At 40.4% G+C, this 24,115-nt stretch overlaps 1 protein-coding gene and 1 pseudogene across 3 annotated transcripts in view; one reads left to right on the top strand and one right to left on the bottom strand.

Moving 5' to 3' along the window:
• Folh1 (folate hydrolase 1) overlaps positions 1-24,115 on the top strand; it is a 104,134-nt gene that overhangs the window by 10,342 nt on the left and 69,677 nt on the right. For all 3 annotated transcript variants that reach the window (XM_087595357.1, XM_087595358.1, NM_057185.3), the window contains 2 exon segments: positions 3,070-3,195; positions 4,229-4,415. In XM_087595357.1, the coding sequence (XP_087451483.1) occupies positions 3,070-3,195; positions 4,229-4,415 (313 nt within the window).
• LOC103691192 (twinkle protein, mitochondrial pseudogene) lies at positions 8,259-10,273 on the bottom strand (annotated as a pseudogene).

Below are 24,115 nucleotides of genomic sequence, written 5' to 3'. Positions count from 1 at the left end.
GATACATATGTGTCTTGAGCAATGGGTCCCTTCCTGTGAACTCTTTATTTGGTGGTTTAGTCCCTGGGAGATATGGGGTGTTTGATGGGTTGATATTGTTGTTCTTCCTATGGAGTTGCAAACCCCAATGCTTCTCTTGTGGACTCCTTTCTCAGTCCAATATTTGACTGTGAGCATCTGCCTCTGTCTTTGTCAGGCTTTTGAGGAGCCTCTCAGGAGACAACTATATCAGGCTCCTGTCAACCTGCATTTCTTGGCATTAACAATATTGTCTGGGTTTGGTGGCTGTATGTATATGGGCTGGATACCTAGGTGGGGCAGTCTCTGGATCACCTTTTCGACTCTGCTCCATACTTTGTATACGGATTTCCTCCTGTGAGTATATTTTGTTCTCCCTTCTAAGAAGGACTGAAGCATCCACACCTTGGTCTTCCTTCTTCTTGAGCTTCAGGTGGTCTATAAATTGTATCTTTGGTATTCCAAACTTTTGGGCTAATATCAGTGAGTACATAACACCTGGATTTTTTTCTTTTTTCTTTTCTTGTTGAGGATGATATTTTCTACTTACATCCACTTGCCTATGAATCTCATAAAATCATTGTTTTTAATAGCTGAATAGTATCTCATTGTGTAAATGTTTCCTGTTTCCATTCCTCTGTTGAAGGACATCTGGGTTCTTTCCAGCTTCTGGCTATAATAAATAAGGCTGCTTTAGAACATAGTGGAGCATATGTCCTTGTTAGATGTTGGAAAATCTTTTGGGTGTAGGCCCAGAAGTGGTATAGATGGGTCCTCAGGTAATAATACTATGTCCTATTTTTTGAGGAACTGCCAGACTGATTTCCAGAGTAGTTGTACCAGCTTGCAATTCCACTGACAATGGAGGAGTATTCTTTTTTCTTCAGATTATCACCAGCATCTGTTGTCACCTGAGTTTTTTATCTTAACCATCCTTTTCTCTTCTGACTTGTGTGAAGTGGAATCTCAGGGTTGTTTTGATTTGCATTTCTCTTATGACTTAGGATGTTTAATATTTCTTTAGGTGCTTCCTGGCCACTGATAAGGTTAAGAAATGTGAACAGATCAATTTAATATCTCTTTCTCTCCCTCTCTTTTCTCTCCTCTCTCTCTCTTTCTTTCTCTCTCTCTCTCATCTCTTCTCTCTCTTTTCCCTTCCTTCTTTCTTCTTGGATGATATATCAGTGGTACCAATACATAAAAGATTGTGAGATCATCTCCAGGAGCATAATAAACCTATCTGTGGCTACTCTTTCATGAAAGAATGATTCTCCCCCTCATCAGTTAACAACTGCCAATAGTTTCTATAAGGCAGGCCTTCACCCATCTATGCAGGAATCTTGGCTTTCTAGTTCTGTTGGTAATCATGGGGGCTCTGATTTACTAAATACGACAGCCACTGCCGATTGCTGATCTTAGTGCATAAGCTATTGGTGTTCTGTTCAGGCAATTTTCCCCTGTGCCCATATATCTGAGGCTCTTCTCCATTTTTTCTTCAATTAGTTTTAGTGTATCTGGTTTTATGTGAGGTCCTTGATTCACTTGGACTTGAGCTTTGCACAGGGCAATAAGAATGGATATATTTACATTGTTCTACGTGTTGACCACCAGTTGAACCAGTACCATTTGTTGAAAATGCGATCTTTTTCCCACTGCATGGTTTTAGCTCCTTTGTCAAAGATCAAGTGACCATAGCTATTTGGGTGCATTTCTAGATCCTCAATTCTATCCCATTGATCTGCCTGCCTGTCTCTGTACCAATACCATGCAGTTTTTATCACAATTGCTCTGTAGTACAGCTTGAAGTTAGGAATGTTGATTCCCCCAGAGTTTCTTTTATTGTTGAGGATAGTTTTCACTATCCTATTTTTTTTTTTGTTATTCCAAATGAATTTGCAAATTGCTTTTCTAACACAATAAAGAATTGAGTTGGAACTTTTCTCTGGATGACATTGAATCTGTAGGTTGCTTTTATCAAGATTTCCATTTTTAAAATAACAATCCTGTCAATCCATGAGTATGAGAGTTCTTTCCATCTTCTGACATCTTCAATTTCTTTCTTCAGATACTTGAAGTACTTGTCACACAGATACATTTCTAAGTTAATACTTAAGGGATAAATTAATTAATAAAATTATGACAGTGCAGCAAAATATAGTCATATGTTAGTTTTTAGTTTTGGTTTTAACTAATATTTTTGTGGTATTGTTGATTAAGCCTAGAGCCTAGTACATACTGAATAAATATTATACCATTAAGCTACATTTCAATACCATATTCATATTTTTAATTGAAAGAAGTTAAATAGTAAATACACACAAATAGTATTTAAATTATTTCAGATATATATGAACAACTATGCAATTGCTTCTAAAACATTGCTATTAATAGCATGCTGGAAGTCATATAATGTAGGCACTTAGGTTCCTAAAAGTATAAAGAAGATGTTTTAGATGTTTTTTAGAACATTTTATATTTGTGCAAAATAAATGAACATGTACATTACTTTCCAGAGTTCCCTTAGGATTAAATTAGAGGATGAAAAGCATTTTATAAAATCACTTTACAAATGACCCTTATAGAGAATTAAGGATAATGTGATGCTGGCATGTAATCACACAAATCATTAAAACAAGGCCTCCTGAAAAGCAGGGCCTTTTTGTCTCTGAGGTTTGTGAAGACTCACTATCCTCCAATTTGAGTGAGTGCTTTAAAGAGAAGAATGGTTTCTTTTATCAAATGCTTCTCAACCTATGGTGACCGATATTTTTCAGATTACATGTAGCAACTTGAATACTTACATTATTCTACATCTTGATTTATTCAGGAAAAGAAAAAGCAAAATGTATCATTTAATCAACTCGTCTCCTAAGATATCAAATTGTATTTTCAATTTAAGTTAACCTTTGCTTTGACTGTCTCAGTTAAGGCACATCTGTCATGACCCTCTTATGTGTTTTCGCTCTCTCCCTCTTCAAATATCAAACATCTTTCATTCAGAGATAGCTCTATAATCTACATTTTGTACTAAACCGTTCCTGATCTTGACAGGGGGATCTAGTATATGTTAACTATGCACGAACTGAAGACTTCTTTAAACTGGAACGGGTCATGAAGATCAATTGTTCTGGGAAGATTGTCATCGCCAGATATGGGCAAGTGTTCAGAGGAAATAAGGTAAAGAAAAGATGTCCTTTCAGAATAGTAGATAGACTGGAGATAACCATTAAGAGATAAATACTGTACTATTTCCTTATACATAAATCTTCGTTCAAAAAAGGAAGAGCAAAAGATACACATGAAAGTAGGAGAGATCGGCCTGTTTGCCAGTCAGTAGGGGAGAAGTAGAAATGATTAAGAGAGATAGGATCATAAGTGGATGAGTATAATCTGAGCATATGCTATTTATGTGTGGATTTGCTATAATTTTTTCCACTGTTTTGTACAGTTCATACATTTGTACATTTTGAAAGTTCACCTCTTTCTGTAATCTAAAATATTGTAATATGATAAATTTTTACATTTTTTCTCAGATTATGATTCTCTTATCTTTGTACACTCCACTTTACAAAGAAGATACACTGAGAGAGAGTGTGTCTTTGAATTGTGTTGTTGAATTCTGCCTGTATTTTGCAGAGTGAATGTAGCAAATATTCTGTACCTTCAAGATTCAGTGACCTATCAACAAACACAAACTCACAATGGGTTTCCTACTAGTTTCTACTACCTTTGTGTTATATATTATCTTCACTTTTTTCAATTAAATTTAATGTGGATCATTACTATAGTTAGTGCAAGAAGTCTTTATTCTTTCCCAGACATAGATTTAAAGGGGATTTGGCTTAGGAATTCTACTTTCTTATTATCCTTCTAGAAAGCCAGAGAAGATAGCGATTCCTTGCTCCCATGGTTATGAGAGTGTTCTACATTTGTCACTCTGCAAAACCATCAATTTTTAGATCTAAAATGGCATCTATGCCTAGTAGCATTTAGCTGTAGCTACTTGAGGCTCTGAGCTAAGATGATTACAAGTTTAAGGCCTTCCTGGGCTACAGAGTGAATTATTGTTCAGCCTTGGAATCTCAGTGAGACCTGGCCTTTAAAACAGAAGGTGAAGCTTAGCTATTTGTGCAATGTGATTTTGGTATCTGACATTATTCAGCCTGTAAAAACTTACCTAAAATGAGAAAAGAAACATCATGTTTTCTAGGTTAAAAATGCTCAGCTGGCAGGTGCAAAAGGAATCATTCTGTACTCAGACCCTGCTGATTACTTTGTTCCTGGGGTGAAGTCCTATCCAGATGGTTGGAACCTCCCTGGAGGTGGTGTTCAGCGTGGAAATGTCTTAAATCTTAATGGTGCAGGTGATCCCCTCACACCAGGTTATCCAGCAAATGGTGAGTGATCAGATCCTAACCATTTATATCAATTGACCATTTCAAATGATGTAGAAAATTTATGTGTCAAAAGGTCCAAGAACATATTCTTCTTATTTTCTTCCTAGAAATAAAATATGTTTAAAATTCTGAAAATTATCTGATCATGTTCCTTACCCATAATTTAAGAACTCAATCAGATAGCTTGCATGACACATGTGGGTGGAAACAGAATACAGCAATAATATATTTAAAATAATTTTATAGCAGAATGTGTGAACACTAACCACTAACGTTGAATGTGGTTGAAGAGGAATATGAGTGGACTCACGTGTGTTCTAGTCTGAACATGAGTTTGGCCAGGTTGACTATCCTTATTAAAGAAATGTACGCAAACCTAATTTTCATGAGTAAAATTTTTAATTTTCTAGTAATGAATAGAAAATCAAAAGGCCTCATAAAATGATTAGATAGTTCACTAAGGATATGGAGCCTAGAGAGTGCACTAAGAAAACAAAACCTTTTTGTTTTTTTGCAATAATAAGTAAAATTACCAAGTAATGTTTTCTAAATGATAACTTCTGAATACTTTAATAATCTTACAGGCAAGAGGTATTACGACCTCTGTCGTGGAGGAAAATGAGTCTAATTGTTAACAGTCCGGGCATACTTAATACACCACTAAGCAGGGCACTGGAGTTCAAAGTCACATTATGGGCTTAGAGTCCACATTCTTGTCTTTTGCTGAAATGCTGCCTAGCCAAGCATTAACAAACAAGTTAAATTGTTTTGGGTGTATTTAGATATCAGATGGTGTCTATACTGTGTTCCCTTAGTTTGCATAGTTTGGAACAGAGCAACGTTTTCTGTACCTATGATGTGTACATATTGATTTTTCATCTCTGATCTACCAAATCGTATACCTCTGTAAAGCTTATATGTTTGGAGGGTTGTAAATCACTCTTAAAGCACAGAAGACTGTCATGGATATTTCCAATATTTAAAATAACTTTATATTTCTCTACTGTAAAGCATAGACACATTGGTAGGCATTCCATGATTCATTATATAACCGCACTCCCATCTTCATAGAAGCAATATTAAATGGGCTCAGTGGTTATTAATACAACATGTAAAATAGAGGGAGCAACGTGTTTGGAGAATTATGGGGAGTGGGAGGAAGGGAATTGTAATTGATACAATGAAAATACATGTATACATGTATGAAATTTTCAAAGAATATAAAAAGAAAAGCCCTCATATATAAACATAAAAAGGGACTTAGAAATGGGAAGAAAAGCCATAAGTTTTTTTTATTCTTACTTTTCCATTTCCACATTTAAAATTCTTTCTTCCAACATGTTACTCTTATTAAACTAGAATTGTGAAAATAAAATAAAATTAACTTCTATTTATGATCTCAACATTTAAAATGATGGACATTTTGTGGGAAAACATGTAATTTGAATGGATAGCATTAGTCAATTTTTGTAACCTTACATTTTCATGTTCATTTAAATTTTACCTTTTCTCTTCTTTTCTTTCACTGAAAATAGATTTTATTTTTCACACAGCCTTTTCTGATTATGCCTTCTCTTTCTCAGTTACTTTGAGGTGAAGCTGTGCTCATCTTCTCTCCCATCTGAACACTTCCTGCCTTATTCAAAAACAAATAGTTATCTAAAATATAAAAAAGATAAAAGAAATTCAAATAAGTCAGAATGGATCAAAACAAACAGAAGATAAAATGCCAAAGAAAAAGAATAACAAACCCATACAGATGCAGAGACACCTACAGGAAATCCATAAAAACACAAAACTGGAAGCCATGCATATATATGAAGGGCCCATAGAGTAAAAATAATCCCCCAAAAGAATAGACAAAGATGCCATTGAGTACATTTTTTGTTAGTTCTTTCCTGATGGACACTGAGACTCTTCATAATAATTCGTTGTACCCCCAATGAAATTCTCTTAGAGAAAACTACTACTTTTTCATTTGTGGTTGGTTATCTATTGGAAATAACTTCTAGGTTAAGAATGGAGGTTTTTTGTCTCCTCCTTTGAGCTCTAAGAACCAATCTGGCACAGGCCAGATGCATGCTGCCACAGTCTCTGAGTGTTCATATGTGCACCAGCTGTGTTGTATTTAGAAAACTTTGTTTCCTTGGCATTCTTCATTCCATCTGGCTCTTAGAACCTTTCGGCCTCCTCTTCCTGAGAGCTCCCTGATGCATAAAGGAAAGGTGCAGTGGAGACATTCGTTTTAGAACTGAAGTTCCAAGATCTCTCACTTTCTGCACAGTGTCCCATTATGGATCTTTTGAAGGAGTAAGTTTCTCTAAAGAAGTCTGAATGAAGCCTTTATCTAAGAGAATAGCAGAATGATATTAGGTGCCATTTTATTGCTGCATTCTTTTAATTAAAAAAAATAAGTATTTTATTTTCCTCCAGGTACCTGACTTATCCAGTTTCAGTTTCTTTACCATGTGAACAGTGTCAGGAATGGGTTCTATTTTATGGTGTGGGCAGTAAATCCAATCAGGTATAGTTTTGTCGCTTTCACAACATTTATGCCTTTATTCCCTAGAGCACCTCGTAGGCTGATCATTATTGTAGATAGAAGGGTTTGTACCTGGGTTGGTGTTTACCTTTCTCTTTTTGTAGCATACAAGTTTCACTCCTATACCATAGACAACAAATATTCTGTAGGAGTGAGTGCACTAGCTAGGCACCAAGTCAACTTCTTCATATTCAATTACTTTTGTAAATATTGTCTTCAGCAATAGGGCTTATCATCAGTTTGTGGGAACAATTAATAGCCACAACAATAAATTAAGTAGTTTGGGGTTTTCCCTAGAACCCACTATGGCCAAGAACTCATTATATATAACCCAGTTCTACCACTGTAAGAAGCTTGCATTGTGCTGGGCTGCCAAATGGCTCCTCAAATGACACTTAGTTTTAGCTATCTCTTTCCTATGCCATATTTCTTCCCTCATCTTTCTTCTTAAGTTAAGAACTAGCAATGAAAATGCTAGCTAGAGCAATTTTCTGTTTCACAAATTTTGTTTTTGTTTTTGCTTCCACATTACAGTTTTTTTTCCAAAGGCAATAAAAATGTTTCATTCAAACTGGAAAAGGCTCTACAAAGAGTCTTACCTTCAGCAGTCAGAGGCAGCATACAGTGGAGTTTGTACCCAGTGGGGAGGCACTGCAGGTTCACAGCTTCTTTCCCTCCTTAAATGGGAAGCAGCTTCCCTCATTGATACCCTGATAGTACAGGATAATCACCTCAGATCAATTCTTTCTGCCTGGCTCTACAAAGCAGAGCAGAGAGGTGACCGTTGCATCATTCTTTAGCTCTGGATGCCAACATGCCAGAGTTTCAGCAAACCTCATGTTTCATGGCAGGTTCAGGAGCCCACCTTCTTTATCTGACATACACATTGCCACCTGAGGTTTGGTCTGCTTCTCTGCCTGGATCCCTTTCTCCAAAAGTTCACAATGCCCATGTCTAGTTCTTACATGAACACTGATCAGCCACCTTTTTAGACTGACTAATATAAACTAGCTGAGCAGTCCAGCATTCTTCACTTTGCTTTGTTGCTGTCACCAACATGTTGGTTCTCTAGAAAAAGACCTTGTTTTTTCAGTGCTATAAATGAAAACCTATGGGGGAAAACCAAACTAGCATACAGGATATCCTTAGTAGCTGCTGACTGAAAAAAATTTCACCATGGAACTCAGCCCTGGGCTTGGAAAAGTTCCATAACTCAAGACTATATGGAAGTGCCCCAGCAGAAGGCCAAGAGTCTGTGTGTCAGCCTGGTCCACAAGGGTCATTTCAGCAAGCAGCTGTGCTCAGCTTTCACCTTGACAACTTAGAGGTATCTGACTTTTAGGGCTGGGTTCCTGGCCTAAGAAAGTCTCAGGGTTCAGGTGCACAGCCCCTTTTTCACTAGAAGAGGACTTTTGGCCACAAGTTCATTGTCATTCTTGATCGTCTTGAGTCGGGCTTTGCCCTTGGATGGGATAGAGAAGGTAAGACAACTAACTCTCGTTGAACTCAAGTGGGAAGACACCTATGTCTCCATTAAAGTGATTTTGGACACCTGCAGATACTGTTTCCCAGGCCCACTCACCAACTTCCTATCCTGTAAGATTAGAACATTGTCTGTTTCTTTGTCTTGTTTTGGCTGAGCCAAAAATGGATGCTGTCTGTAGTTCCTTGTCATCATCTTCTTTCTAATCATAGTCACATGGCAGCTGCTTTCTGCAGATAACTTCCAAAAGGCTCCAATAATGTAGTCTTGAGCTGCAATCCTGTCAGTAGAGAGCTGCTCATGACCGATCATGACTATATGACAAATGTCATAGATGGAAACAGCATGTTGCATTGTGTCTGTGAGAGACCTAATGCTGTGTTGTCCATGGAAAGTCATGGAATAGAGAGGCAGGTCCTCAAAACTGTCTGCCCACTCTTCATACTTGTCCAGTTGCTCTTCCAGATGTGTCATAGCAATCTTAGCATGACCTGGGCTTTTCTCAAATTGCTGATCTTAATGATACCCCACAGTGTGTTCACTCCCTTGATAGACAATTCCAGGGCATACTCACTGATGGATGTTGTCTTGCTGCTTCCTGTTGGCCCTGTAAAGGCCGTCAACTCACCTACCTCATCACGTTCAGCAGATGATTCAGGTCTGGGAATCTGCTCGAACAGACACCAGCTGCTTGTTCCACATCTGATACTCTCAAAAACCTCTTCTTAAAGCTGGCAAAAAGACACAAAAAGACTCATGCCAGGCAGGGAAAGCAGTATGAAGAATATGGAGAAGATTTAAGCCTTGGTTTAAGGGCTCCAGGGGATGAGGTTGCTGGTTCTTAGACCTCACCCAAGAACATCATTTGGGGTTGACATTTCAGGCAAACAGTTTTGGCAGCTTCTCAGGATCTAATCCTATGGAATTGTTCGAGTTAAGGGCATAAGGTTAAGAGTAAACAGAGTGTTCCCTGGGGTAGGAAAAAAGTGGGTATCCTTGTAGCCTGGCTCAAGACCAAGTTGTCCAGCTTGTGACTTGTCTGAACCACCTCAGCATCTCTATAGCTGCTGTTCACTGGTAATCCAAATAGGTTATGAGAGACACCAGGCCCAGTAAAGGTGTTCTCTACGTACTGTACTCCATTTTCCTGACTCTCAGCCCCTAGTAACTTCAAGCCACATAATCCTGAGCTCCCACTGGTGAACCAAGGGAACAGCAGACTTGAGTAGATTGAAGATAGTAGACAAAATTTCCTAAGTGTGTCATCTGTCACCTTGGTACGGCCAAACATCACATGAGCTATATAGGTTTCCTAGGGTTCAGGCAGCTCCAAAAGAAGTATGGTTCCGTTCCAGATTCTCAAGAACTCCTACCTTTCCTCAGCTTTTGGGCCCTCCCTAAGTAGGATTCCCTCTTTGGCCCTATCCCCTCATCCCTTCACACTGGCCTGGAAGTCTTCCCAGTTCCCTTCTGCTAGGCTGGTCATGCAAAGGAAGTGCCCTGTGGTCTTGTCATTGAAGAGGCAGAAGGAATTGCTAGCACTCTTCTGATTTTTGATATCTAAGGATCCCACAAAAGGACTTGGTGCTTGAAGGCAGCTGTGGACATCCTGGAAGGGGGTCCTATGAGCTCGTAAATATTGGTGGATTTCAGTTATAGTCAGAGGCAACACTGGTACTTCTAAGGCTGGGAGTGTTTCTTTTCTGTACCTTCTGTGGGGAGGGCTTGGAGTCAAGATTCAAAACAGGCCCAAGCAGGCCCCTCCTCACCACCCATTCCCCATGCAGTGGCAGCAGATCCAGAGGGTTTTGCACTTCACAGAAGGAGCCACATTAATTCCTAATGGAGTGGGATGCCACTACTATAAAAACTTTTGGTGTCTGGGTTAGAATCTTCACTAGGCCAGACCTAGGAGCCTTCTACAAGGAACTGAGAGAACTCACTATTGCTAGCTTTTCTCTTCATCTTTCCTCAAACTTCTTCTTCTTCTTTTTTTTTATTAACTTGAATATTTCTTTTCTTTTTTTTTTTTTATTAACTTGAGTATTTCTTATATACATTTCGAGTGTTATTCCCTTTCCCGGTTTCCGGGCAAACATCCCCCTCCCCCCTCCCCTTCCTTATAGGTGTTCCCCTCCCAACACTCCCCCCATTGCCGCCCTCCCCCCATAGACTAGTTCACTGGGGGTTCAGTCTTAGCAGGACCCAGGGCTTCCCCTTCCACTGGTGCTCTTACTAGGATATTCATTGCTACCTATGGGGTCAGAGTCCAGGGTCAGTCCATGTATAGTCTTTAGGTAGTGGCTTAGTCCCTGGAAGCTCTGGTTGCTTGGCATTGTTGTACTTTTGGGGTCTCGAGCCCCTTCAAGCTCTTCCAGTTCTTTCTCTGATTCCTTCAATAGGGGACCTATTCTCAGTTCAGTGGTTTGCTGCTGGCATTCGCCTCTATATTTGCTGTATTCTGGCTGTGTCTCTCAGGAGTGATCTACATCCGGCTCCTGTCGGTCTGCACTTCTTTGCTTCATCCATCTTGTCTAATTGGGTGGCTGTATATGTATGGGCCACATGTGGGGCAGGCTCTGAATGGGTGTTCCTTCAGTCTCTGTTTTAATCATTGCCTCTCCCTTCCCTGCCAAGGGTATTCTTTTTCCTCATTTAAAGAAGGAGTGAAGCATTCACATTTTGATCATCCCTCTTGAGTTTCGTTTGTTCTAGGGATCTAGGGTAATTCAAGCATTTGGGCTAATAGCCACTTATCAATGAGTGCATACCATGTATGTCTTTCTGTGATTGGGTTAGCTCACTCAGGATGATATTTTCCAGTTCCAACCATTTGCCTACGAATTACATAAACTCGTTGTTTTTGATAGCTGAGTAATATTCCATTGTGTAGATGTACCACATTTTCTGTATCCATTCCTCTGTTGAAGGGCATCTGGGTTCTTTCCATTTTCTGGCTATTATAAATAAGGCTGCGATGAACATAGTGGAGCACGTGTCTCTTTTATATGTTGAGGCATCTTTTGGGTATATGCCCAAGAGAGGTATAGCTGGATCCTCAGGCAGTTCAATGTCCAATTTTCTGAGGAACCTCCAGACTGATTTCCAGAATGGTTTTACCAGTCTGCAATCCCACCAACAATGGAGGAGTGTTCCTCTTTCTCCACATCCTTGCCAGCATCTGCTGTCACCTGAGTTTTTGATCTTAGCCAATCGCACTGGTGTGAGGTGAAATCTCAGGGTTGTTTTGATTTGCATTTCCCTTATGACTAAAGATGTTGAACATTTCTTTAGGTGTTTCTCAGCCATTCGGCATTCCTCAGATGTGAATTCTTTGTTTAGCTCTGAACCCCATTTTTTAATAGGGTTATTTGTTTCCCTGCGGTCTAACTTCTTGAGTTCTTTGTATATTTTGGATATAAGGCCTCTATCTGTTGTAGGATTGGTAAAGATCTTTTCCCAATCTGTTGGTTGCCGTTTTGTCCTAACCACAGTGTCCTTTGCCTTACAGAAGCTTTGCAGTTTTATGAGATCCCATTTGTCGATTCTTGATCTTAGAGCATGAGCCATTGGTGTTTTGTTCAGGAAATTTTTTCCAGTGCCCATGTGTTCCAGATGCTTCCCTAGTTTTTCTTCTATTAGTTTGAGTGTGTCTGGTTTGATGTGGAGGTCCTTGATCCACTTGGACTTAAGCTTTGTACAGGGTGATAAGCATGGATCGATCTGCATTCTTTTACATGTTGACCTCCAGTTGAACCAGCACCATTTGCTGAAAATGCTATCTTTTTTCCATTGGATGGTTTTGGCTCCTTTGTCAAAAATCAAGTGCCCATAGGTGTGTGGGTTCATTTCTGGGTCTTCAATTCTATTCCACTGGTCTATCTGTCTGTCTCTGTACCAATACCATGCAGTTTTTATCACTATTGCTCTGTAATACTGCTTGAGTTCAGGGATAGTGATTCCCCCTGAAGTTCTTTTATTGTTGAGGATAGCTTTAGCTATCCTGGGTTTTTTGTTATTCCAGATGAATTTGCAAATTGTTCTGTCTAACTCTTTGAAGAATTGGATTGGTATTTTGATGGGGATTGCATTGAATCTGTAGATTGCTTTTGGTAAAATGGCCATTTTTACTATATTAATCCTGCCAATCCATGAGCATGGGAGATCTTTCCATCTTCTGAGGTCTTCTTCAATTTCTTTCCTCAGTGTCTTGAAGTTCTTATTGTACAGATCTTTTACTTGCTTGGTTAAAGTCACACCGAGGTACTTTATATTATTTGGGTCTATTATGAAGGGTGTCGTTTCCCTAATTTCTTTCTCGGCTTGTTTCTCTTTTGTATAGAGGAAGGCAACTGATTTATTTGAGTTAATTTTATACCCAGCCACTTTGCTGAAGTTGTTACTCAGCTTTAGTAGTTCTCTGGTGGAACTTTTGGGATCACTTAAATATACTATCATGTCATCTGCAAATAGTGATATTTTGACCTCTTCTTTTCCGATCTGTATCCCTTTGATCTCCTTTTGTTGTCTGATTGCTCTGGCTAGAACTTCAAGAACTATATTGAATAAGTAGGGAGAGAGTGGGCAGCCTTGTCTAGTCCCTGATTTTAGTGGGATTGCTTCAAGTTTCTCTCCATTTAGTTTAATGTTAGCAACTGGTTTGCTGTATATGGCTTTTACTATGTTTAGGTATGGGCCTTGAATTCCTATTCTTTCCAGGACTTTTATCATGAAGGGGTGTTGAATTTTGTCAAATGCTTTCTCAGCATCTAATGAAATGATCATGTGGTTCTGTTCTTTCAGTTTGTTTATATGATGGATCACGTTGATGGTTTTCCGTATATTAAACCATCCCTGCATGCCTGGGATGAAGCCTACTTGATCATGGTGGATGATTGTTTTGATGTGCTCTTGAATTCGGTTTGCCAGAATTTTATTGAGTATTTTCGCGTCGATATTCATAAGGGAAATTGGTCTGAAGTTCTCTTTCTTTGTTGTGTCTTTGTGTGGTTTAGGTATAAGAGTAATTGTGGCTTCGTAGAAGGAATTCGGTAGGGCTCCATCTGTTTCAATTTTGTGGAATAGTTTGGATAATATTGGTATGAGGTCTTCTATGAAGGTTTGATAGAATTCTGCACTAAACCCGTCTGGACCTGGGCTCTTTTTGGTTGGGAGACCTTTAATGACTGCTTCTATTTCCTTAGGAGTTATGGGGTTGTTTAACTGGTTTATCTGTTCCTGATTTAACCTCGGTACCTGGTATCTCTCTAGGAAATTGTCCATTTCCTGAAGATTTTCAAATTTTGTTGAATATAGGTTTTTATAGTAAGATCTGATGATTTTTTGAATTTCCTCCGAATCTGTAGTTATGTCTCCCTTTTCATTTCTGATTTTGTTAATTTGGACACACTCTCTGTGTCCTCTCGTTAGTCTGGCTAAGGGTTTATCTATCTTGTTGATTTTCTCAAAGAACCAACTTTTGGTTCTGTTGATTCTTTCTATGGTCCTTTTTGTTTCTACTTGGTTGATTTCAGCTCTGAGTTTGATTATTTCCTGCCTTCTACTCCTCCTGGGTGTATTTGCTTCTTTTTGTTCTAGAGCTTTTAGGTGTGCTGTCAAGCTGCTGACATATGCTCTTTCCTGTTTCTTTCTGCAGGCACTCATCGCTATGAGTTTTCCTCTTAGCACAGCTTTCATTGTGTCCCATAAGTTTGAGTATGTTGTATCTTCATTTTCAATAAATTCTAAAAAGTTTTTAATTTCTTTCTTTATTTCTTCCTTGACCAGGTTATCATTGAGTAGAGCATTGTTCAATTTCCACGTATGTGTGGGCATTCTTCCCTTATTGTTATTGAAGACCAGTTTTAGGACGTGGTGGTCCGATAGCACGCATGGGATTATTTCTATCTTTCTGTACCTGTTGAGGCCCGTTTTTTGACCAATTATATGGTCAATTTTGGAGAAAGTACCATGAGGAGCAGAGAAGAAGGTATATCCTTTTGCTTTAGGATAGAATGTTCTATAAATATCCATTAAGTCCATTTGGCTCATGACTTCTCTTAGTCTGTCGACATCACTGTTTAACTTCTGTTTCCATGATCTGACCATTGATGAGAGTGGGGTGTTGAAATCTCCCACTATTATTGTGTGAGGTGCAATGTGTGTTTTGAGCTTTAGTAAGGTTTCTTTTACGTATGTAGGTGCCCTTGTATTTGGGGCATAGATATTTAGGATTGAGAGTTCATCTTGGTTGATTTTTCCTTTGATGAATATGAAGTGTCCTTCCTTATCTTTTTTGATGACTTTTAGTTGGAAATTGATTTTATTTGATATTAGAATGGCTATTCCAGCTTGCTTCTTCTGACCATTTGCTTGAAAAGTTGTTTTCCAGCCTTTCACTCTGAGGTAGTGTCTGTCTTTGTCTCTGAGGTGTGTTTCCTGTAGGCAGCAGAATGCAGGGTCCTCGTTGCGTATCCAGTTTGTTAATCTATGTCTTTTTATTGGGAGTTGAGGCCATTGAGGTTGAGAGATATTAAGGAATAGTGATTATTGCTTCCCGTTATATTCATATTTGGATGTGAGGTTATGTTTGTGTGCTTTCATTCTCTTTGTTTTGTTGCCAAGACGATTAGTTTCTTGCTTCTTCTAGGGTATAGCTTGCCTCCTTATGTTGGGCTTTACCATTTATTATCATTTGTAGTGCTGGATTTGTAGAAAGATATTGTGTAAATTTGGTTTTGTCATGGAATATCTTGGTTTCTCCATCAATGTTAATTGAGAGTTTTGCTGGATACAGTAACCTGGGCTGGCATTTGTGTTCTCTTAGGGTCTGTATAACATCAGTCCAGGATCTTCTGGCCTTCATAGTTTCTGGCGAGAAGTCTGGTGTGATTCTGATAGGTCTCCCTTTATATGTTACTTGACCTTTTTCCCTTACTGCTTTTAATATTCTTTCTTTATTTTGTGCGTTTGGTGCTTTGACAATTATGTGACGGGAGGTGTTTCTTTTCTGGTCCAATCTGTTTGGAGTTCTGTAGGCTTCTTGTATGTCTATGGGTATCTCTTTTTTTAGGTTAGGGAAGTTTTCTTCTATGATTTTGTTGAAGATATTTACTGGTCCTTTGAGCTGGGAGTCTTCACTCTCTTCTATACCTATTATCCTTAGGTTTGATCTTCTCATTGAGTCCTGGATTTCCTGTATGTTTTGGACCAGTAGCTTTTTCCGCTTTACATTATCTTTGACAGTTGAGTCAATGATTTCTATGGAATCTTCTGCTCCTGAGATTCTCTCTTCCATCTCTTGTATTCTGTTGGTGAAGCTTGTATCTACAGCTCCTTGTCTCTTCTTTTGGTTTTCTATATCCAGGGTTGTTTCCATGTGTTCTTTCTTGATTGCTTCTATTTCCATTTTTAATTCCTTCAACTGTTTGATTGTGTTTTCCTGGAATTCTTTCAGGGATTTTTGCGATTCCTCTCTGTAGGCTTTTACTTGTTTATTAATGTTTTCCTGTGCTTCCCTAAGTGTGTTCATGTCTTTCTTGAAGTCCTCCAGCATCATGATCAAATATGATTTTGAAACTAGATCTTGCTTTTCTGGTGTGTTTGGATATTCCATGTTTGTTTTGGTGGGAGAATTGGGCTCCGATGACGGAATGTAGTCTTGGTTTCTGTTGCTTGGGTTCCTGCGCTTGCCTCTCGCCATCAGATTATCTCTAGTGTTACTTTGTTCTGCTATTTCTGACAGTGTGTAGACTGTCCTATAAGCCTGTGTGTCAGGAGTGCTGTAGACCTGTTTTCCTCTCTTTCAGTCAGTTATGGGGACAGAGTGTTCTGCTTTCGGGCGTGTAGTTTTTCCTCTCTACAGGTCTTCAGCTGTTCCTGTGGGCCTGTGTCTTGAGTTCACCAGGCAGCTTTCTTGCAGCAGAAAAGTTGGTCTTACCTGTGGTCCCGAGGCTCAGGTTCGTTCGTGGGGTGCTGCCCAGGGGCTCTCTGCAGTGGCAGCAACCAGGAAGACCTGTGCCGCCCCTTCCGGGAGCTTCAGTGCACCAGGGTTCCAGATGGTCTTTGGCTTTTTCCTCTGGCGTCCGAGATGTGTGTGCAGGGAGCAGCCTCTTCTGGTTTCCCAGGCTTGTCTGCCTCTCTGAAGGTTTAGCTCTCCCTCCCACGGGATTTGGGTGCAGAGAACTGTTTATCCGGTCTGTTTCCTTCAGGGTCTGTTGGTGTCTCTGGCAGGTGTCCTGCTATTCCTGGGCCCTCCCCCACGGGAGCCCAGAGGCCTTATACAGTTTCCTCTTGGGCCAGGGATGTGGGCAGGGGTGAGCAGTGTTGGTGGTCTCTTCCGCTCTGCAGCCTCAGGAGTGCCCACCTGACCAGGCGGTTGGGTCAACTTGAATATTTCTTATTTACATTTCGAGTGTTACTCCCTTTCCCGGTTTCCGGGCAAACATCCCCCTAATCCCTCCCCCTCCCCTTTTATATGGGTGTTCCCCTCCCCATGCTTCCCCCATTGCCACCCTCCCCTCAACAATCTCATTCACTGGGGGTTCAGCCTTGGCAGGACCAAGGGCTTCCCCTTCCACTGGTAATCTTACTAGAATATTAATTGCTACCTATGAGGTCAGAGTCCAGGGTCAGTCCATGTATAGTCTTTAGGTAGTGGCTTAGTCCCTGGAAGCTCTGGTTGCTTGGCATTGTTGTACATATGGGGTCTCGAGCCCCTTCGAGCTCTTCCAGTTCTTTCTCTGATTCCTTCAACAGGGGACCTATTCTCAGTTCAGTGGTTTGCTGCTGGCACTTGCCTCTGTATTTGCTGTATTCTGGCTGTGTCTCTCAGGAGCGATCTACATCCGGCTCCTTTCAGCCTGCACTTCATTGCTTCATCCATCTTGTCTAATTGGATGCCTGTATATGTATGGGCCACATGTGGGGCAGGCTCTGAATGGGTGTTCCTTCTGTGTCTGTTTTAATCTTTGCCTCTCTTGTTCCCCTTTTAAGAAGGAGTGAAGCATTCACATTTTGATCATCCTTCTTGAGTTTCATTTGTTCTAGGCATCTAGGGTAATTCCAGCATTTGGGCTAATAGCCACTTATCAATGAGTGCATACCATGTGTGTTTTTCTGTGATTGGGTTACCTCACTCAGGATGATGTTTTCCAGTTCCAACCATTTGCCTACGAATTTCATAAAGTCGTTGTTTTTGATAGCTGAGTAATATACCATTGTGAAGATGTACCACATTTTCTGTATCCATTCCTCTGTTGAAGGGCATCTGGGTTCTTTCCAGCTTCTGGCTATCATAAATAAGGCTGCTATGAACATAGTGGAGCACGTGTCTTTTTTATATGTTGGGGCATCTTTTGGGTATATGCCCAAGAGAGGTACAGCTGGATTCTCAGGCAGTTCAATGTCCAATTTTCTGAGGAACCTCCAGACTGATTTCCAGAATGGTTGTACCAGTCTGCAATCCCACCAAAAATGGAGGAGTGTTCCTCTTTCTCCGCATCCTCGCCAGCATTTGCTGTCACCTAAGTTTTTGATTTTAGCCATTCTGACTGGTATGAGGTGAAATCTCAGGTTTGTTTTGATTTGCATTTCCCTTATGACTAAAGATGTTGAACATTTCTTTAGGTGTTTCTCAGCCATTCGGCATTCCTCAGCTGTGATTTCTTTGTTTAGCTCTGAACCCCATTTTTAATAGGGTTATTTGTCACCCTGCGGTCTAACTTCTTGGGTTCTTTGTATATTTTGGATATAAGGCCTCTATCCGTTGTAGGATTGGTAAAGATCTTTTCCCAATCTGTTGGTTGTTTTTTTGTCCTAACCACAGTGTCCTTTGCCTTACAGAAGCTTTGCAGTTTTATGAGATCCCATTTGTCGATTCTTGATCTTAGAGCATAAGCCATTGGTGTTTTGTTCAGAAAATTTTATCCAGTGCCCATGTGTTCCAGAGGCTTCCCTAGTTTTTCTTCTATTAGTTTGAGTGTATCTGGTTTGATGTGGAGGTCCTTGATCCACTTGGACTTAAGCTTTGTACAGGGTGATAAGCATGCATCGATCTGCATTCTTCTACATGTTGATCTCCAGGTGAACCAGCACCATTTGCTGAAAATGCTATCTTTTTTCCATTGAATGGTTTTGGCTCCTTTGTCAAAAATCAGGTGCCCATAGGTGTGTGGGTTCATTTCTGGGTCTTCAATTCTATTCCATTCGTCTATCTGTCTGTCTCTGTACCAATACCATGCAGTTTTTATCACTATTGCTCTGTAGTACTGCTTGAGTTCAGGGATAGTGATTCCCCCTGAAGTCCTTTTATTGTTCAGGATAGTTTTAGCTATCCTGGGTTTTTTGTTATTCCAGATGAATTTGCAAATTGTTCTGTCTAACTCTTTGAAGAATTGGATTGGTATTTTGATGGGGATTGCATTGAATCTGTAGATCGCTTTTGGTAAAATGGCCATTTTTACTATATTAATCCTGCCAATCCATGAGCATGGGAGATCTTTCCATCTTCTGAGGTCTTCTTCAATTTCTTTCTTCAGAGTCTTGAAGTTCCTATTGCACAGATCTTTTACTTGCTTGGTTAAAGTCACACCGAGGTACTTTTTATTATTTGGATCTATAATGAAGGGTGTTGTTTCCCTAATTTCTTTCTAGGCTTGTTTCTCTTCTGTGTAGAGGAAGGCTACCGATTTATTTGAGTTAATTTTATACGCAGCCTCTTTGCTGAAGTTGTTTATCAGCTTTAGTAGTTCTCTGGTGGAACTTTTGGGATCACTTAAATATACTATCATATCATCTGCAAATAGTGATATTCTGACTTCCTCTTTTCCGATCTGTATCCCCTTGACCTCCTTTTGTTTTCTGATTGCTCTGGCTAGAACTTCAAGAACTATATTGAATAAGTAGGGAGCGAGTGGGCAGCCTTGTCTAGTCCCTGATTTTAGTGGGATTGCTTCAAGTTTCTCTCCATTTAGTTTAATGTTAGCAACTGGTTTGCTGTATACGGCTTTTACTATGTTTAGGTATGGGCATTAAATTCCTATTCTTTCCAGGACTTTTATCATGAAGGGGTGTTGAATTTTGTCAAATGCTTTCTCAGCATCTAATGAAATGATCATGTGGTTTTGTTCTTTCAGTTTGTTTATATAATGGATCACGTTGATGGTTTTCCATATATTAAACCATCCCTGCATGACTGGGATGAAGCCTACTTGATCATGGTGGATGATTGTTTTGATGTGCTCTTGGATTCGGTTTGCCAGAATTTTATTGAGTATTTTTGTGTCGATATTCATAAGGGAAATTGGTCTGAAGTTCTCTTTCTTTGTTGGGTCTTTGTGTGCTTTAGGTATAAGATTATTAATTGTGGCTTCATAGAAGGAATTCTGTAGTGCTCCATCTGTTTCAATTTTTTTGGAATAGTTTGGATAATACGAACACAACTCTTTTTTTTTTTTCATCTTTATTCACTTGGGTATTTCTTATTTACATTTCGATTGTTATTCCCTTTCCCAAATTCCGGGCCAACATCCCCCTTGCCCCTCTCCCTCCCATTCTCTATGGGTGTTCCCCTCCCCATCCTCCTCCCATTACCTCCCTCCCCTCAACAATCACGATCACTTGGGGTTCAGTCTTGGCAGGACCAAGGGCTTCCTTCCCCTTCCACTGGTGCTCTTACTAGGCTACTCATTGCTAGCTATGAGGTTGGATCCCAGGGTCAGCCCATTTATAGTCTTTGGGTAGTGGCTTAGTCCCTGGGAATTCTGGTTGGTTGGCATTGTTTTTCATATGGGGTCTCCAGCCCCTTCAAGGTCTTTCAGTCCTTTCTAAGATTCCTTCAACCTGGGTCCTGTTCTCAGTTCAGTGGTTTAATGATGGCATTCGCCTATATATTTGCTGTATTCTGGCTAAGTCTCTCAGAGGAGATCTACATCTAGTTCCTGTTGGCCTGCACTTCTTTGCTTCATCCATCTTATCTATTTTGTGGCTGTATATGTATGGGCCATATGTGAGGCAGGCTCTGAATGGATGTTCCTTATGCCTCTGTTCTAAACTTTGCCTCCTTTTTCCCTCCCAAGGGTATTCTTGTTTCTCTTTTAAAGAAGGAGTGAAGCATTCGCATTTTGGTCATCCTTCTTGAGTTTAATGTGTTCTGTGGATCAAAGGTAATTCAAGCATTTGGGCTAATATCCACTTATCAATGAGTGCATACCATGTATGTTTTTCTGTGATTGGGTTACCTCACTCAGGATGATATTTCCCAGTTCCATCCATTTGCCTATGAATTTCATAAAGTCATTGTTTTTGACAGCTGAGTAATATTCCATTGTTTAGATGTACCACATTTCTATTTTTTTTAAGATTTTTTTCCTCCATCTTTATTAAATTGGATATTTCTTATTTACATTTCTTTTTTTTATCACTTTTTTTTGTTTATTTCTATTTTTTTTATTAACTTGAGTATTTCTTATATACATTTCAAGTGTTATTCCCTTTCCCGGTATCCGAGCAAACATCCCCCTCCCCCCCTCCCCTTCCTTATGGGTGTTCCCCTCCCAACCCTCCCCCCATTGCTGCCCTCCCCCCTCCAGTCTAGTTCACTGGGGGTTCAGTCTTAGCAGGACCCAGGGCTTCCCCTTCCACTGGTGCTCTTACTAGGATATGCATTGCTACCTATGAGGTCAGAGTCCAGGGTCAGTCCATGTATAGTCTTTAGGTAGTGGCTTAGTCCCTGGAAGCTCTGGTTGCTTGGCATTGTTGTTCATAAAGGGTCTCGAGCTCCTTCAAGCTCTTCCAGTTCTTTCTCTGATTCCTTCAACGGGGGTCCTATTCTCAGTTCAGAGGTTTGCTGCTGGCATTCGCCTCTGTATTTGCTGTATTCTGGCTGTGTCTCTCAGGAGCGATCTACATCCGGCTCCTGTCGGTCTGCACTTCTTTGCTTCATCCATCTTGTCTAATTGGGTGGCTATATATGTATGGGCCACATGTGGGGCAGACTCTGAATGGGTGTTCCTTCAGTCTCTGTTTTAATCTTTGCCTCTCTCTTCCCTGCCAAGGGTATTCTTGTTCCCCTTTTAAAGAAGGACTGAAGCATTCACATTTTGATCATCCGTCTTGAGGTTCATTTGCTCTAGGCATCTAGGGTAATTCAAGCATTTGGGCTAATATCCACTTATCAATGAGTGCATACCATGTATGTTTTACTGTGATTGGGTTACCTCACTCAGGATGATATTTCCCAGTTCCATCCATTTGCCTATGAATTTCATAAAGTCATTGTTTTTGATAGCTGAGTAATATTCCATTGTTTAGATGTACCACACTTCTATTTTTTTTAAGATTTTTTTCCTCCATCTTTATTAAATTGGATATTTCTTATTTACATTTCTTTTTTTATCACTTTTTTGTTTATTTCTTTTTTTTTATTAACTTGAGTATTTCTTTTTTTTTTTTAAAAACAAACACTTTTTTTTTTATTAATTGAGTATTTCTTATATACATTTCGAGTGTTATTCCCTTTCCCGGTTTCCGGGCAAACATCCCCCTCCCCCTCCCCTTCCTTATGGGTGTTCCCCTCCCAACCCTCCCCTCCATTGCCGCCCTCCCCCCATAGACTAGTTCACTGGGGGTTCAGTCTTAGCAGGACCCAGGGCTTCCCCTTCCACTGGTGCTCTTACTAGGATATTCATTGCTACCTATGGGGTCAGAGTCCAGGGTCAGTCCATGTATAGTCTTTAGGTAGTGGCTTAGTCCCTGGAAGCTCTGGTTGCTTGGCATTGTTGTACTTTTGGGGTCTCGAGCCCCTTCAAGCTCTTCCAGTTCTTCTCTGATTCCTTCAATAGGGGACCTATTCTCAGTTCAGTGGTTTGCTGCTGGCATTCGCCTCTGTATTTGCTGTATTCTGGCTCTGTCTCTCAGGAGCGATCTACATCCGGCTCCTGTCGGTCTGCACTTCTTTGCTTCATCCATCTTGTCTAATTGGGTGGCTGTATATGTATGGGCCACATGTGGGGCAGGCTCTGAATGGGTGTTCCTTAAGTCTCTGTTTTAATCTTTGCCTCTCCCTTCCCTGCCAAGGGTATTCTTTTTCCTCATTTAAAGAAGGAGTGAAGCATTCACATTTTGATCATCCGTCTTGAGTTTCGTTTGTTCTAGGGATCTAGGGTAATTCAAGCATTTGGGCTAATAGCCACTTATCAATGAGTGCATACCATGAGTATTTCTTATATACATTTCAAGTGTTATTCCCTTTCCCGGTATCCGGGCAAACATCCTCCTCCCCCCTCCCCTTCCTTATGGGTGTTCCCCTCCCAAACCTCCCCCCATGGCTGCCCTCCCCCCTCCAGTCCAGTTCACTGGGGGTTCAGTCTTAGCAGGACCCAGGGCTTCCCCTTCCACTGGTGCCCTTACTAGGATATGCATTGCTACCTATGAGGTCAGAGTCCAGGGTCAGTCCATGCATAGTCTTTGGGTAGGGGCTTAGTCCCTGGAAGCTCTGGTTGCTTGGCATTTTTGTACATATGGAGTCTCGAGCCCCTTCAAGCTCTTCCAGTTCTTTCTCTGATTCCTTCAACGGGGGTCCTCTTCTCAGTTCAGTGGTTTGCTGCTGGCATTCGCCTCTGTATTTGCTGTATTCTGGCTGTGTCTCTCAGGTGCGATCTACATCCGGCTCCTGTCGGTCTGCACTTCTTTGCTTCATCCATCTTGTCTAATTCGGTGGCTATATATGTATGGGCCACATGTGGGGCAGACTCTAAATGGGTGTTCCTTCAGTCTCTGTTTTAATCTTTGCCTCTCTCTTCCCTGCCAAGGGTATTCTTGTTCCCCTTTTAAAGAAGGACTGAAGCATTCACATTTTGATCATCCGTCTTGAGGTTCATTTGCTCTAGGCATCTAGGGTAATTCAAGCATTTGGGCTAATATCCACTTATCAATGAGTGCATACCATGTATGTTTTACTGTGATTGGGTTACCTCACTCAGGATGATATTTCCCAGTTCCATCCATTTGCCTATGAATTTCATAAAGTCATTGTTTTTGATAGCTGAGTAATATTCCATTGTTTAGATGTACCACACTTCTATTTTTTTTAAGATTTTTTTCCTCCATCTTTATTAAATTGGATATTTCTTATTTACATTTCTTTTTTTATCACTTTTTTGTTTATTTCTTTTTTTTTATTAACTTGAGTATTTCTTTTTTTTTTTTAAAAACAAACACTTTTTTTTTTATTAATTGAGTATTTCTTATATACATTTCGAGTGTTATTCCCTTTCCCGGTTTCCGGGCAAACATCCCCCTCCCCCTCCCCTTCCTTATGGGTGTTCCCCTCCCAACCCTCCCCTCCATTGCCGCCCTCCCCCCATAGACTAGTTCACTGGGGGTTCAGTCTTAGCAGGACCCAGGGCTTCCCCTTCCACTGGTGCTCTTACTAGGATATTCATTGCTACCTATGGGGTCAGAGTCCAGGGTCAGTCCATGTATAGTCTTTAGGTAGTGGCTTAGTCCCTGGAAGCTCTGGTTGCTTGGCATTGTTGTACTTTTGGGGTCTCGAGCCCCTTCAAGCTCTTCCAGTTCTTCTCTGATTCCTTCAATAGGGGACCTATTCTCAGTTCAGTGGTTTGCTGCTGGCATTCGCCTCTGTATTTGCTGTATTCTGGCTCTGTCTCTCAGGAG

Source organism: Rattus norvegicus, chromosome 1 (assembly GCF_021556685.1).
Source record: "Rattus norvegicus strain SHRSP/BbbUtx chromosome 1, alternate assembly SHRSP_T2T, whole genome shotgun sequence".
Lineage (NCBI taxonomy): Eukaryota > Metazoa > Chordata > Mammalia > Rodentia > Muridae > Rattus > Rattus norvegicus.
This window is presented reverse-complemented; position numbering and strand designations above follow the sequence as displayed.